This window comes from Alosa pseudoharengus, unplaced genomic scaffold, assembly GCF_046254945.1.
Source record: "Alosa pseudoharengus isolate Yale_2024_CS ecotype anadromous, Long Island Sound unplaced genomic scaffold, YU_APseudo_1.1 YU_APseudo_1.1_scf_17, whole genome shotgun sequence".
Lineage (NCBI taxonomy): Eukaryota > Metazoa > Chordata > Actinopteri > Clupeiformes > Clupeidae > Alosa > Alosa pseudoharengus.
The window spans coordinates 25508656-25525253 of record NW_027468640.1 but is presented as its reverse complement, the minus strand read 5'-3'; the positions used below and the strand labels follow the sequence as shown (position 1 = coordinate 25525253).

Sequence of the window (16598 nt, the reverse complement as noted above, 5' to 3'; positions counted from 1 at the left end):
AGATCATGTGTATCTTTTTTGACAACTGGGTCTATGGTTTGGAAAAAAACGTCATCACAGCATTTGTGTGTATGTGTGTGTGTTTGTGTGTGCCTGTGTGAGCATGTGCGCATGTGTGTGAAATAGTGTGTGTGCACATGCAAGATCATGTGCATCTTTTTTGACAACTGGGTCTATCAAAAAATGTCATCATAGTGTGTGTGTGTGTGTGAGAGTGAGAGTGAGAGTGAGAGTGAGAGTGAGAGTGAGAGTGAGTGAATGAGAGAGAGAAAGAGAGAAAGAGAGAGAGAGAAAGACAGTGTGTGTGATTTACCTGAGGTGTAGGTCCTCAGAAAACTTCAGACAGGCGTAGATGAACTCCTTCAGCTGGCAGTAGACTTTAGGCACAAACTCTGAGAAGGGCAGCTTCTTAGGAAATGGAGTCTAGAGGAAATAGAGATGATGGAGGTCAACAAAACAAACACTCTTTTCTTCTTCTTATGAACAAGAAGTACTGTCCATCAGGTACTGTGTGACCTTGGACTGACCTTGTCCAGCTCCGGGTCCTGGAAGGGGAACTGACTGATGATGCTGTGGTACTCTTCCGGAGTGGCTACTGGGATGGGGCTGTAGTTGTCCTGGTCCAGGATTTGCCTGAGTGGAATGGAGGAAAGTAGGAAAAACACTCTTCAGGTGCTTACAGTAAAAATCACAGGCACGCTTCAGATGAGTGATTACAGTTCCAACATAGGTCACCCAGGGGACAAGGCTAAACGGCTAACTGATACATAACAAAACAAAAACAAGACTGCCAAGACTGAAAAATGGAGGACAAACCGCTTCAGAGGTCAAATATAGACAAACAACCTTCAGATATAATAATATTTGACCACTTGACCTTCGTAAGACTTCCACCACACAATGTAGGAATCTGTTGTTAGGAATACACCCAACAACACTTAACTCTGTGCATCAACAGAGAGTGCGTGTGTGTGTGTGTGTGTGTGTGTGTGTGTGTGTGTGTACACACACAGCTCATCTCATGTACTTCTCCAACATTCCACGTGTGTTTTTCCACACCACGCAAATTCCAAAGACTCCTGCTGGCTGTCCCAGCCAAACAGTCTCCCGGTCGGGAATCGGCAAGGATTTGCCCAAGGTCAGAGCGGCGTTCCCATCCGGGCTGTTCCGCGGCCCATTCCGGACACATTAGCCATGCTCCTCTGACTCAGGACTTTGATGTGCTGGAGCTAGCTGGCACAATGGGCTGGCATTTCCCTAGCCTTCCTTGTCCAAGTTTAACGGGGTCAAGAGAGTCGCAGAAAATAAGAATCACACAAAAAAGGTGTGTTTCTGTGACGAATTTGTTTCTCCTTTGAGAATACGACAATCCTTTTGTTTCCATGGGTTTGCACGTCTGTGTGAGTGTGCACATAGGGTATGTGAGTCTGTGTGTATGTGAGTCTGTGTGTATGTGAGTCTGTGTGTGTGTGTGTGTGTGTGTGTGTGTGTGTGTGTGTGTGTGTGTGAGAGTCTCTGTGTGTGTGTGTGTGTGTGTGTGTGTGAGTCTCTGTGTGTGTGTGTGTGTGTGTGTGTGTGTGTGTGTCTGTGTGAGAGAGAGATATGCCTCTCTGACCTCTTGGGGCCCGAATTGTTTACTTTGCCGCAAAGGTAATGCAAATGTTTCAAAGGTTCTCAGTCAAGTAGCGACAGTGCCAGTCAAGGACACTTTTTAAATTGTTGAATTTTTCTGTTTTTATTCTAGGCTGCCTTTTTAAGAACTGGCTATGGACAACAGATGAAATGAGCACTGACAAGCTAATTTACAGCTTATTTACAGCTTTTTGTCTGTCTATTAATAAACATTGTCCCTATCAAATAATCAACTAAATAAATAAGTAAATAAATGAATTGGCGTTTACACTACAAAAGATGTGGTCAAATGTATCTCAGACCACCTCGGTAAGTGGTTTGAGTGATCGGATCATAATGAGCCTTGGTGATTGCTCACACTTACAGTAGAGCTGACCACTTGTGATCGGATCACCCAAGACACACCCTTACACAAATGAAATGCTTGCGGCAGATTTCCAGCAAACTTGTGGGTGATTTGTGGGAAACAAATGAGTTCACTAGAAAAATATTGCCAGAAGTTTGCCAATGTTTGCCGCTAGAGACAAACTTCCAGCAAAGTTCTGGCAACAATGAGAAGTTTGGCACTAGTGGCAAATGTGTTCGACCACTAATTTGTCACCACACTCAGCCAATAATGGCAAACTTCCAGTGAACTTCTGGTGACAAACCTAATTTGCATATGACATTGCTGCAAACTTGCTGCAACATTACCAAAAGTTAACCACAACTGTTTGCCAGAAGCCTAATTTGCATGTGAAAATATGACCTTTCCGCAAATTTGCAGCAACCATTCACCAGAAACCTGAAATTTCTTGTAAGGGCATTTTTTTAAAACAACTGTAAACTGGGTCTCAGACAGTTCATCTCACCTGAAGGACACGGCCCATTTCTTCAGCAAGATCTCCCCATATTGGTCCCGCATCTCCAGAAGCATGTCAAACAGCTGGTTAACGGTGAACCCATAACCCTTCAGAGCAACAACAACCAAATGGTATGATGAGAAAAACAAAATGATGATCACACAGGCAGAGTAAGTTCAAAGTGACACTGAACCGCATTCAATCTCGGGACGACTGTGTTGTACGTCAGGACGGTTGCAGAAGCCACATCCTCACCTGTAGTGTGTCTGCAAAAAGCACAATGAGGTTCTTCAGATCCAGCACCAGGTCTGGATCAGTGCAGTACGACTAGGGTGGAACAGAGAGGAAAGAGAACCAGTGAAAATCAGTGTGTGTGTGTGCATGTGTGCATGTGTGCGTCTGTGCGTGTGTGCGTGTGTGCGTGTGTGCGTGTGTGCGTGTGTGCGTGTGTGCGTGTGTGCGTGTGTGCGTGTGTGCACGTGCATGTGTGCGTGCACGTGCGCGCGAGTGCGTGTGCGGCTGAGGCGTACCGAGTGTGTGCGCAGCGCTGCGATGCTCTTGGACAGGGCCATCTCCCACAGCTCCTCCACGTACGCCCGGTTGACCAGCCCCTGGGTCGTGTGAAGGACGTGATCCTCCACCACAAAAAACCTACCAGGTGAGAGGCAGAGGCAAAAGGTGGCAAAATAATGAACAAGAGAAGACAGAGGTCAATGCAGAAAACAAAAGGGGTCAAGGTAGAGCATTCTGGACAGGACATCAGTCCACATACTCATGGCCGTTGTGCAAGATGCCACACAACCAAGAGGAGAACTGGTCAGGGGACACGGCGGGACACTGGGCACAAACGTCTCCCTACACATGTGGACGTTCTGGACGTTCACCAGTCATCTCTGAGCAGGGCAGTGTGTGTGTTTGCATAGAAGCCTGCACCAGATGTGGCGGAGATGTCCCGACATTCCCACCCAGACGGTCAGAAAAACACAGATCTGCCATGTCCCCATCCCGCCGACTGTAAATCCACGCAGAGCACCTCTCTCCCTGACAGGCCGGATGAGGGGAGCTCCAGGGGAAGAGTTTGCGCAGGACGACAATGACGGGACTATTTGACAAGGGAGCCTTTTTGGATTCTCAATGGTTCCTCGAAAACAGAGTGAGTTCACATGCTACATATGACTGAGGGGGGAAAAAAGGCAGCCAGCCTCTCAGGGTCTTAGTCGACGGAGGTGATGTATTTTCAGGAGTCAAACTGTCTGACTGCTGTTCTGTTTGTTTACGTTGATTCTCTCAGAAGATCTTGAATGTCATGGAGATCTTAACACTGGACACGTTCAGGACACTACTCAAAGATGTTTGTACATATTTAAGGCGCTCTAAGATATGTCAAAGCTATGTAGAAGTTTTTCAAAACATTTACATATTATTCACTCCCCTTCTAGTTAGCGTAAGTGTTAAGTGAGTATTTTGACACCATGTTTATCAACTCACAGCCTTTTCACACAACTACACTCACACTGATCCAACACCCTGTACTCCAAAATCATACTTTTCAATGGTAAAGGAAGTTGCTAAGCATTTTCTCGGAATTAACATGGCAGAAATAAACACAATACAGACAGCATGACAAACAGGGCAAACAAACATACGTCAATAAAACATCAGATTAATAGTCTCCTCTCGATGTTTGCTTGTGTGAAAGTGAATTATAATCCATTTCAGGATTTTGTTTGGATGGATGTGATGTCTACAGCAGAGGAAGAATAGGAGACAGTGCTGCACATACCCCACTATTTGATTGAAGTACCTCCTGTATCCCTCCAGGGTTTCATGCTGAGGAAGACACACACACACACACACACACACACACACACACACACACACACACACTATTAAACAGGTCATTCATATTCAGATTTGTGCTTCACAAGTACAGAAGGTGACTGTGTGTGTGTGTGTGTGTGTGTGTGTGTGTGTGTGTGTGTGTGTGTGCGTGTGTGTGTCAGTAGTGGTGGTGGGAGGGTGAGTATGTGAGTAGACCCTTTTTGTGTGTGTGAGAGGCTGACAGATGATTATTCTGTATTCCACACACCAAAACGGACTGAGTTGAGAGTTAAAGCGTAACTGGTACCATGTTTGAGTGTGGCTGCAGCACCAGCCGTGCTTGTTTCCTCCTCTGCTTCCTGTAGTAGCTCTCGAACGTGTCCCTGGAACCCTGGACACAGAGACAGAGGACAGTTTCAGGACAACGTCAGCCTCCAGGGATGAACGAGGCCGCCGAATCCCAGCTCATCCACATTTCCCGGACTAACGTGAGTGATTTCCAGACATGCCTCCACACTTTAGGAAATAGTACCAGCATGTGGTAGAAAATTCCTTCGCATCCACGGTTTGCTTACCAAGAAAAATTATTTCAGAATATGGTTAGACTGTCAGTTTGTGTGTGCGTGTGTGTGTGTGTGTGCGCGTGTGCATGAACATGTGTTCATTTGTATGTTTATCTTGCGTCCGTTTCCAAAGAATTTTAAAGTTCAAGTCTGGCCCCCAGGTACAACACAAACAGCAGACATCTGAGAGAAATCACAGATCCTAGTGGGACCGCCACTCGTCTGAGAGCCAACAGAGAGCACCGTGTGCTCCAACCCAACTCCTCCACCACCCAACTCCTCCACCACCACCACCTCAATGCCAGCGCTGTTCCTTATCGCAGCACGCCTCTTCAAAAAGAGCTCCAACTTCCATCACCACAGGACCTCCAGAGCCCAGGGTACTGTGGAGAGTTCCAAATGGAAAGGGTTTTTGTGTGTGTGTGTGTGTGTGTGTGTGTGTGTGTGAGTGTGTGTGTGTGTGTGTGTACAAAGAGAAGCTCAAACACAGTACCCACTCTGTGGCCGGCGAGGCCTTACCAAGGAGAGGTGAGGCCTATCTCTGAGGCCTGAACCAGGACCCCCGACTGGCACCACCCCAGAGATAAGGCTCCAGGAGCTGGGGAGATGTTATCCCACAAAGGGCCCCCCTTACGTGCAGCCAGAGTGGAGCCGCCTTGGAGCAAGGGCCAACCGGTCACCCCCGGCCAGTCGGCCGCCCCCTGGAGCTGCTCGGGGAATATGACCGTGACTGGCGTTCCAGTGACGACTGATTGACAAGCGGTTGAAAGGGACTTTTGCCACAGTGGCATTGTGGTGGGAGGAGAGGTATTCTTTAGAGGCTCCCATTATATGGACAAAAAAATAAACATTTTAATGACAGACAAAAAAAAAAAAACAACAAAAAAAAGTCAAGACAACCTCAAGGCCACATGTGTGTGGGACAGACTTCTGACTTGTCCACGCTGGAACAATGACAAACTCTCTCTATTGACAGAAGGGTTTGGAAGGAACAGTAGCTCTTCATATACAATCGCACACACAATGGCAAATCCCACTGAGAGGTCGAAACACACACACAGACACAAACACACACACAAAGTATCACCGAACATTACGGTTCAACTTTGACCTTCCCCATTTCGTCTGGCCACTTCCTGCAGTGGAGGAGGTCTGCTTCCTGCCCGATAGACTTGCGCTCTGAGGCCTCCAAACCATGCGCCCAGGTCACCGACAGGCAACCCAAGACTGACCCTCCCCTATGGAGACACGGTGGGGGTGGAGGAGGCTGGAGAAGGTGAGATTAAAAAACAGCCGACCTCCCCTGAGTACACCCCCCCCCCCACACACACAGTTTTTTTCCCTTTCATTCCCTCTCACTCCCTCCCCCACTTCTGCAGAGAAACAGGAGGTGGAGAAGGAGTCAGTTTCTTGGAGCAGGAACTGAATGACCTAAGGAGTCAAAAGGGGTAGAAACAGTACCCTGCTTTGTTCTAGCACTCTTTTTCTATGTAAGTGCGTGTGTGCATGTGTGTATGTGTCTGTGTCTGTACATAAGGAAAAGAGAGAGAGAGAGAGAGAGAGAGAGAGAGAGAGAGAGAGAGAGAGAGAGAGAGAGAGAGAGAGAGAGAGAGAGAGAGAGAGAGAGAGGACGAGAGAGAGAGGACGAGAGAGGGGGGGGGGGGGGGGGGGGGGGAGTGAGCTGAAGAAAGTGTGAATGTGTGTGTGTGTGTGTGTGTGTGGTGTTGGGGGGGGGGGGGTAAATTTACAGCGACACCTCCAGGCATAACCCTATTTCATCTCTTTCCAGTTCAGCAGAGGTCACCCATCAGCAGTGTGGACAGACAGAACACTCTGCTCCATAAACATCCTTACACGTCCTGGCTGCCTGCTCGGCCACTTACAGGCTGCCCTCTCTCTCTCCCTCTCTTTCCCTCTCTCTTTCCCTCTCTCTCTCTCTCCCTCTCTCTCTCCCTCTCTCTCTCCCTCCCTCTTTCTCTCTGCACTTGCCCTGTCTAACCTCCATCATGCGCTCGCTGCCTAAACACCAGATCACGTCCCCAATTTCAGCCATTATTCAGGAGAGAGTAATGAGAAAACCCAGGCCAGGCAGAGTCCTTGAGTAATGAATTCCTCCAAATACACCCTTTCTCTCTCTCTCTCTCTCTCTCGCTGTCTCATTCTCTCTTTCTCTCGAGAACACACACACACTCTCACACAAACACTTACTCTCACACAAACACTCATACGAACACACACACACATTCTCTCTCTCTCACATACACACCCTCATGCTCACTCACACTCACACACTACTCACACACACACACACACTACTCACACACACACTACTCACTCACACTCACTCACACACACACACTCTCACACACTCTCACACACTCTCACACACTCTCACACACTCTCACACACACACTCACTCACAGACATACATCATACACTGGCTTCTTCACACCCTCTCCGTGTAGGGTTCAGCTAGAAATGTCAGCCTTCTCCGTGCCTGCCAGACAGGCAACCCGAGGCCTCGTGCTGTGGGGCGGGTGGATAATGTGTACCTGGTGGTTGGCGGTCGGTATCCAGGCAAAACGGCACAAAACAGGGGTGGCAATCCCTGGGTCTGACTAGAAGCAGTTGGCCCAGACTGATTTCGGTCTGTTTACATTGATCATAATTCTAATCAGATTTTTCATAGTTCGTCTGAAAGGTATGAGTTGGTAGCAGACAAAGGCGTATTGTTTGCAGGCTGAAGTTCAACAGGGAGGAATTCAAACTGGGGATGAGGGTGTGTGTGTGTGTGTGTGTGTGGTTGGTGGGTATAAGTCAAAGTGGGAGGAAAGGGGAGAAAGAAATGGACGAAAATCTTGATTGGGAACGAGCTTCTACGTCCATGTTTATATTTCAAATAAATGAAGCGAAACTGGAAAGAGACACTAATGCAAGAGGTGCACTATGGGATACCCTGAATGAAATAAGTAGATGGAGAGAAGGGAGGATTCCAACAATAGTCAAAGATTGGCACCAGGCACCAGTCACGCTCAATAAGGCTACGGTCACATCCGCCATCTTGGCTCTGAAACTCTCCCTGACGGCTCCAGCCTCCTGTTTCCCCCCTAGTCCAGCAGTGCTCTATCAAAGCGAGGTCAAGAGTACATGGGTGTGTTTATCACCTCTGGATGCACTTAAAAGGAATAACAGTAGCACTCTTAAGAGATGAGGTAAGGTTTTGAAAAACAAAAGACGCTTAAAAAGCGAGTGAAAGAAACAACGGTGGGAAAAAGCGATTGGAATGAGACAAAGCCAAACAAACATGGAAGTCGCAAAAAGAAACAAAACAATGAGGAGCCGAGGCGATATACGACGAACCGGAGCGGTGAAGAAGTCACGCTTGTCAACACCTTGGGAACGGCGGCCTGGGCCCTTCTTCTGCGTTTCCTCCGGCTCCCAAGCGCATACCAACCTACACACACACACCCGCCCGCTTCTGCCCCCAAAACCAGCTCACAGGGGGCAAGTGGAGGTCAGTCGCCCGTTGTCCATGAACACCCCCAACACACACACACACACACACACACACACACACACACACACACACACACACACACACACACACACACACACACACACACACACACACACACACACACACACACACACACACACACACACACACACACACACACACACACACACTCTCTTCCCACCAGTTTCTTGCTCTCACTCCTGGCCATTTTACCCCAGACACCCCCGTCGGAGTGCCACGGCCAGGTCACGACCCTCCCCATGACACGCTCCGGGGACATGAGGCAGAAGAGAGGCTCCACAACCTCCATACCCACCCCCACCCCCACCTTCCGACTTCCTCCCACGGGACACCCAGCTCACCCACATCAGAGCAGGTTACGCTCCCGCACTTATCTCCCATCATATGCATCCACCGTATCATCTCCATCGACAGAACAAATATATATATATGGAGAGATTTCTCCCACTGCAATCGCTCTCCTCCTCTTCTCATCCTTTCTCTGCTTCACCTCCTTGGCTCTCTCTCTCTCTATCTCTCTATCTCTCCATCTCACATCAGAGTCGTGACTTCTTCATCTATACCTTTAATGTTGCCGTTGCGAGTTAATGACTCTCTTTACATACGAAATCTCTTCCTTGAACCACTTCTGACGAGCTATGTTGTGAGGCGTGCGTATGGAAACGAGTCACTGCGTATATCTAAACTTCTCCGTAGACAATACTAAGGCCACGTACACAAGACATTGAAGCCCTGAAGAAGGGGCTCGGTTTCCAAGGACTCGGGGTGACCAGGGGGTCATGACCAGTACCAAGGGAAGGAAACCCATAAACTACGACATTCCCTGCAAAGGAAAGAAAAAAAAAACAAAACCCGCTTGCCTATCGAGAGACGCGATATACTCCTTAAGTTTGTTTACCTTCTCCCCCATTCCCTTTCACGACAGCCATGGGATAACCCCATCCTGCCCCTTCACCTCTCAACTAACCACTTCACCTTCTGACCTACACGCTGTGTGTGTGTGTGTGTGTGTGTGTGTGTGTGTGTGTGTGTGTAAAAGACTCCTCACTTCCTCTTTTTCCACACTCCATCATGTTCCACTCTCACTTATTTTCTCTACCAGCTCCCAGAGCATGCGAGAGTGTGTGTGTGTGTGTGTTGGGTGGGGGGTGCACACAGTACTGAACTCTTGAGTATTTCTAGCCCAAACAGAAGTGCTGTGTGGAAATGACAGTGCTCTCCTCTTCAAGAGTCTGAACGTTTTAAGGCCAAAGGGCGACATTCAAATGCTTTCCAGCCTGGCAGCTTTCTCACCTGGAGGAGCGGGCAGTGCTTGGAGCCCACTGTCTCCCCACCACGTCTGTGTGTGTGTGTGTGTGTGTGTGTGTGTGTGTGTGTGTGTGTGTGTTTCCAGTGTGCGCCCACAGCCCCTTTTGGTTTATTTGGTTAGCCTGACTCACAGAAACCCTGGTGGACGAGGTGGTTGGAGGAGAGAGGGAGGTGGGCGAGAGCACGAATGAAAGAAAGAAAGAAAGAAAGAGAGCAAGAGAGAGAAAGACAGACAGAGAGAGAAAAAGAGAGGGAGAGAGCAAGAAAGAGAGAGACAGAGAGAGAGAGAGGGGGGACACTGCGGGTGGCTAATTGGGAGCTTGATTGTAACCACTGTGGAACTTCTCGGAAAAAACACATGTAGACCCTTAATGCGTGGGGCCTGTGAAATTTATATACAAATGCCCAATCAAGACCTCAGCTTCAGCAGAACCAGAGAGTGGAGCACTGTGTGGTGACCAGATTAAGGGTCATATCAGCATATAACAAACAGTCATGGGGGCAGCGTTAGGCCTCATTTATCCTGGGGAAGGAGGGCGAGCACAGAGAGGAGCGACTCACCAGGACTGTGTAGATGTGCAGACAGCGGTAGACAGGAGAGAAGTCAACTAGCTCCTGTGCACCAGGCACCTGCAGAGAGACAGAGACAGAGAGACAGAGAGAGAGAGAGAGAGAGAGAGAGAGAGAGAGAGAGAGAGAGAGAGACAAAGAGAGAGAGAGAGATTAAAAACTATTTAAGACATCGAGATGGCACAACTGAATATGACTGTTGACACTGCATGAAAACATTAGTCGCACACCCACCCACACACACACACACACACACTCAGAAAGACACCCACCCACCCACACACACACACACACACACACACCACACCCCATCTTAAACCTGTTCCATCCCTCTTTGGAATGCTGCTTTTCCCCAGAGCTGGCTGCCTAAACAATGCCAGCTTTCATCTCTCCCACGGAACCACCAGGAACACTCAACTCCACACACAACAAAAACAAACACTCGGCCGAACGCGGCCGTGCCGCCCATCAAAGGGCTCAGAGAGGAAGAGCCATGTCAAACAATGGCCACCAGAAAACAAACAGCCCCCAAGCCTCGTACCGGGCCACACCACCACCACCACCACCGACCACCACGCTCGAAAAGACTCCCCTGGCACACCGGGCGGGGAGCTTGCGTCAGGTCGGACACAAGGGCACAAGAGGCCAAAAAGTCAACGTCGGGTGGCACTGCGCGGGCAGCCACCAGGCACTGGTGCGCTGGCACGACCTGGCCCTCGACAGGATATGAGACGTGGCGGAGGTGCTGAGAGATGGGCCGAGCAGATGGCGCTGGCACGTCGCCGCACAGGAAAGGCGGTGGTGGTGACGCAAGTACGGGGGCAGACTGCAGCGGTGAGAGGAGGTCAAGAACGTCTCCTACGGTCAAGTCAACACAAATCTAAAACGGCTAATATAAAGAGATGTGTTATATAAAGTAAAGAGAGAGAAAGTGGATGCTCCTTTGCACCCCTGGTGATCAATAATTTACAAAACCATGCGTCGAAGCCTTTGCACATAATTTATACATATGTGTTTATACATTTCAGATAAAAACATGTTTTATTTCGGTTTTATTTTGGATAAAACATGTATGAACACAAATGTATAAATGCATAAACAGTAGCAAATAAAACAAAAAGGAGACTAGGAGCTCCTAAGAAATAATTGCCTCAAACTGTAAATGTAAAGTCAAAGTCAAATGTAAAATTCTGTGACTTTTCCCTGACTTTCCTTGACAAAAAACCTTAATTTCCATGACTTACTATATAAAGAATGGCACAATATAGCGACCAATGATTTCAGAGCAGCCGCGTAGAGTTCAAGCTTTTACTTTTTTAGAGCGGGAGATGAATAAATGGGCATTGAATAAACAAAGTTGGGCTACTCAAGCAAGCAGTAAAGCTTATAACCAGATATACACTAATTCTGCGTGGAAATATTTGCGGTGTTTCCCATACATTGACTTATTTGTGGCGGCCCACCACAATATCAACATTGACCACCACACAATGATTTTCCAGGTTGTACTAAATTGTGCTTAAGTCTGGTTAGCATCATAAGCACACTGTGCTAATTTGTTAAAAACTGTTCAAGTTAATTCTGCAAACCAACCACCACAAATGGAATTCAATTCTGTGGGAAACACTGATTTGTATTAATGTATTTTGGCAAGTAAATTCCCTGATATTCCATGTCTGGGATAGACTTTCCAAAATGCCATGATATTCCAGAAATTCCATGACCCGTGGGAACCCTGTGCTTACGTACTTGTGCTAAGCAGATCTGAATGCGACTTTAACAGCCGATTCAAAAGGCCATGGGACAAAGGGGTGAAGATGCAGGAATTCACAGGAGATGTGCCAATTGCCTGCATCTTTTCCAATGTTGAGGCCATTATTCCCTTATGTAGTGAGCTTTCCTTCACTATGGACCTTTGCCATCACAGTTACTCTTTGTAACTCCAAACCAGTTGAGGTTGTGGTTTCATCTCATTTGTTGCTCTCATAGAGTTTGTCCTCCTTTTTCGGACGTGTCAGGCTTGGCTTTTTAGGCAGCACGTCTGTAGTTTGCCTATCCTAACGCATCAGTGCTGAGTATCATTAGTGGTCTCATAGTTAAAAGTTAAGATGGACCGCACAACGCCCAGTGTAATTTGCCTTATTTCCGGTACACGCACTTCACCCTTTTCGAAAGAAAGAGTGACAAATATAGTTTTCCAAGTCACAACACACGTCAAGACGAACGTCAGCATCAACAACAGCAGGATGCTACGTGTGAGATGTCACTGTAGAGCTGCTGCCTGTAGCTGCTGGATTCACATAAGCTGGAGCCCCTCTTTTCTCTCTCTCTCTCTCTATCTCCCTCTCTCTCTCTCTCTCTTTCCCTCTATCTCTCTCTCTCTTTCCCTCTCTCTCTCTTTCCCTCTCTCTCTCTTTCCCTCTCTCTCTCTTTCCCTCTCTCTTTTTTCCCTCTCTCCCTCCTCTCAGCATCATTACCTTCCTCTATGCGGAGATCACGTTCCACATGCTCCTCATGGCACACCCCCGCCCCAGGGGAATGAGACAGCCCTAATGACAGTCAACTACTGCAGAAACGAGACGGTCCATTAAGAAAAGGGAAGGGCGGGGGTTCGCCAGAGCAGGCCCACTGCCAGGAGCCACAAGGACAGGAGAATGAGGGGAAACCGGGAGGGAGGGGGGCGTCGGGAATAAGCAGAGAGCCCAAGGAAGAGACGAGGAGGAAAAAAAGGAAGCAGAAAATAAAATGACAACAGCAGGGACCCTGGAAAGGAGCATTGGGAGAGGACCAGAGGTATAAGAGCCAAACGTGTGGGAACGAAAACTTGACCCATACACAGTAAGTGACCCTCAGATGGAAAGACAAGAGAAGCTGTGATTATAAATCCACCCTCAAAAAGAGAAGCAGCACTGGACACTTGAACTATGACCATGAACACACTCAATGTCCTCAAACAAACTGTAGAAGCTGTAACTAACGGTGCGTACCAATATGGCTTGTAAAATGTCTCCCATTAGTTCAGATCCAAGAACTGAACATGAGACTTGAATTTTTAACATCTGGCCACTCTGCCGTGTTCACACCAATGTGAACCCCATTGAAGCTCTGTTGGCCAAGATGTTTTATTGGCCTGTAATGTGTCCGAATACTCTTCACAAAACAAGAACATGATTTATCAAAATTAAAATGGCCTTTGTCGAGCCTGAGATGTAATGCGGTCGAACAGCTCACACAGCTATGTCCGAGAAACATTCAACATCTGGTTCATCTTTCATCTGCCGTCACAAATCTGGTCTGAACTGGCCAAGGGAGTCGCTGCCAGTCACTGCTCAGAACTTTAGACGGATGCCACATTTCCACCAATCAAGCTTAAACTGAAACACACGTTCTGAGAGAGATGACCCCTGCACTTGGCATGATCGCTTGGCATGTGACATCAAGGGGTCAGAGGTCACGTCTCACCTCCTCCTCTTCGTCGTCCTCTTCGTCCTCCACGTCCAGGATGCCGGAGTCCTGCTCGGAGAGGGGGCTGCTGCTTTGGCCGTCCAGCTCGGTGCTGGGCGACACCTTCCGGACACGGCGCCCACTGCCTCCTCTCTGCTGCAGGCCTGCACTGTTCAGGGAGCGCTGGTCCTGGGCCTGGGCCTTCAGACACACACACACACACACACACACACACACACACACACGCACGCACGCACGCACGCACACACGCACGCACGCACGCACGCACACGTGCGCGCGCACACACACACACACACACAAACACACACACACACACACACACACACAGACAATACAAAACAAATTATGGATAAGACTGCAGTGAAACATAGAAAGTGCTGCAATTGAACATGCATATTTAGAAAAGAAAGTTTTAAAAACAGATAAAAAGCTTACAAAGGGGTTTTAAAAAGCCAACTTTTACCAAACTAATTTCCCTGTGGAAGAGCAATACTGTTTCCTATCTAAAAAGCCCTCACAGGAGGAAGATAGGTATGTATAGAGGAAACACAAACATGCCTTCACAGGGATCTATGGTGGGTTTTGCGAAAGACTGTCTGACGTAAAAATGCCGACCAATAGGGGAGAGGACTAGAACAGTTGGGGCATGTCTGCATCTGGGTCAAAGGTCACTGATGGATTTGTTGCGCCTGCTTCTTCTCTTTTTGCTTTCTTCTCTCTTTGTTTTCCTCTGGATTCCTCTCCCAGAATTAATCCCATTCATTAATCTCAGGTAATGGGAGTTTGGGGTTGGTTTGACTGTATTTTGTAGATGCCTCTACTGTAGATGCCTTAAAGAAACTTATTGTATATTCCAATAGCATATACAGTGTATTTGGAAACTGAGCAAATCTAAAGAGGCGTCAAATAACTTCTATATCGTTAGGGAGAACATTACTGAATGAAAATGAGACTACATCAACACTGTTCTGTTTTCTTTCAGTCAAAGCACTTCGACGTCACCTGATGGGATATCTTAATGAACCCTTTCCAACCAATGCCTTTTTAAGGCAGTGTACTTGCGCACAGCGTGCACGCTGTCTTATATAAAATGTCCGCCAGCTCATCGTTCTTCCTCTTTCACCGACTACGTGAATCTCATCCATCACTCGTTTGAGACTCTTAAGAGCTCCGGAGATCAGCATTTGCCCCCCCGAGTGAGTCGTCTTGAGCGCATTACTGTTGATAATCGTTGTTCTTATTCTTATTCGTTCACAGTTGCCTTCTGTGTTGTGCGTAATACTAATGGTATCTCTCCCTCACGGAATCTGTGAAAGCCCGTGCGGCGGCTTCCATGGCAAACTTGACTCGGAGATTTACATGTGGAGGACTTATCCCGCTAGCGGATGACCATGCGTGGTGAGTGATGTGCCTGGGACTTGACCAAGCGCAGGGTAGCCCGCTGCCTGCCTGGCGAGTTCCCTTACCCATGGCGTCATGAAGCCTAAAGCGTAATTTAACTACATATACTACCAAAGATGGCAAAGCTAGTAAAGCTTGTATTACGGTCTCCGTGTTGCACACACCATCAGCACGGACAGGCAGGAGAACCATCATGGAGGAGTCCATTCTCTCAGAGGGACAAAGACATTTTATTTCCGCCTTTGAACCCCCCCCTGCTCCCCACCAATCATCTCCTCAAGAGAAGAAAATTACATTGGTATACCGCATTGACTCATAGGGGAGCAAGACATAGTTAAACTTGAAAGAAAAGCATACCAAACAGAGGACGTCTCGCTCAAAAGCAGAAAATGCTTTTGCGTCATGCCCTACGTCTGCACCTGCGTCAGCAGCTTTTGTGCAGAGCGGGAGCCGTTCATTAACTGGAGACTTGGGGGAACGTGAGTAAGACTGGAGAGTCCTGCCACTCAGGCGTCACAGGGGGGTCACAATAGAGTCCTGGATTTTTCCAGGAGTGTTGCAAAGGGTTGAGCAAAGAAAGAGAGGAACTTGAAGTGGAGCGTTAAAGGAGAAGAGGGGGTCCCTCAATCTCCTTGAGGCTACCCCCCTACACCCATACAATGACAACCACCAAGTGTGTTCATTGTGCCCACAGAAAATTTCTGTTCTCCCCATCCCCGCCCCCCCAACAGACGGCAAGTGCAATGGATCCACTTGACGATTTTTTTCAGCGAAGGGCAGATTGGACGTCAATGGAAACTGCGGTGACGTTGGACGGACGAAAGCAGAGAGGGATACCAGCATTCCCAGGGTCTCATTCCCACGCTGGCTGCTTTGTTTCGGGTGGAGAGGTTTGGGGGAGAACAGGCCCTTCAGAAAAGGTAGCAGAAAGATCAGGGTGGCATCAGAGGAAGGTCACAGAGAGCATCTTCAACTCCAGGACCCAGAAGCAGGTCAAAATCCAAATAGAGGATCCCATCCTAATGCCAGAGGATGAGGCATTGAGGAGGATGGTGAAAGGCAAGATGCAGTATTAACAACTACCTATGGTCACAAGGGTAGTTTTAATTAACAAGTTGTATGTCTATTAGCTTAAGTTAAGTGTAATGTCTTGTTTGTGTTCTATTACATATAGTGTACGTATGTATAGCGATTTGTGGTATAGTATGTAACTTTTGTCCTGTCTTATATGTATTTTTAAAACTTTTTGCCGTCAGTCTTGGCCAGGACTCCCTGGGAGAAGAGCTACTGTAACTCAATGGGACTTTTCCTGGTTAAATAAAGGTTAAATAAAAATAAATAAATAAAAAAAAAAGGGGGTAAAAATAAAGTGAACAGCATCCAAGGCCCTGAGACTAGTTTTATTTACCCATATATATGGGTTTTGCCTTTATTAAGATAGAACAGCTAAGAGACTGA

The 16598-nt window shown here is 47.8% G+C and overlaps 1 protein-coding gene across 1 annotated transcript in view; it reads right to left on the bottom strand.

The window, feature by feature from the left end:
- The window catches only part of exoc6b (exocyst complex component 6B), an 85892-nt gene that overhangs the window by 45544 nt on the left and 23750 nt on the right, over nucleotides 1-16598 (bottom strand). Inside the window, exons 7-15 of the mRNA XM_076289082.1 lie at nucleotides 13737-13919; nucleotides 10266-10334; nucleotides 4603-4686; nucleotides 4258-4304; nucleotides 3005-3125; nucleotides 2730-2801; nucleotides 2484-2581; nucleotides 528-633; nucleotides 314-423 (exon numbers count right to left, since the gene is read on the bottom strand). Coding sequence (XP_076145197.1) covers nucleotides 314-423; nucleotides 528-633; nucleotides 2484-2581; nucleotides 2730-2801; nucleotides 3005-3125; nucleotides 4258-4304; nucleotides 4603-4686; nucleotides 10266-10334; nucleotides 13737-13919 — 890 coding nt within the window. The remainder of the gene's footprint in view (nucleotides 1-313; nucleotides 424-527; nucleotides 634-2483; nucleotides 2582-2729; nucleotides 2802-3004; nucleotides 3126-4257; nucleotides 4305-4602; nucleotides 4687-10265; nucleotides 10335-13736; nucleotides 13920-16598) is intronic.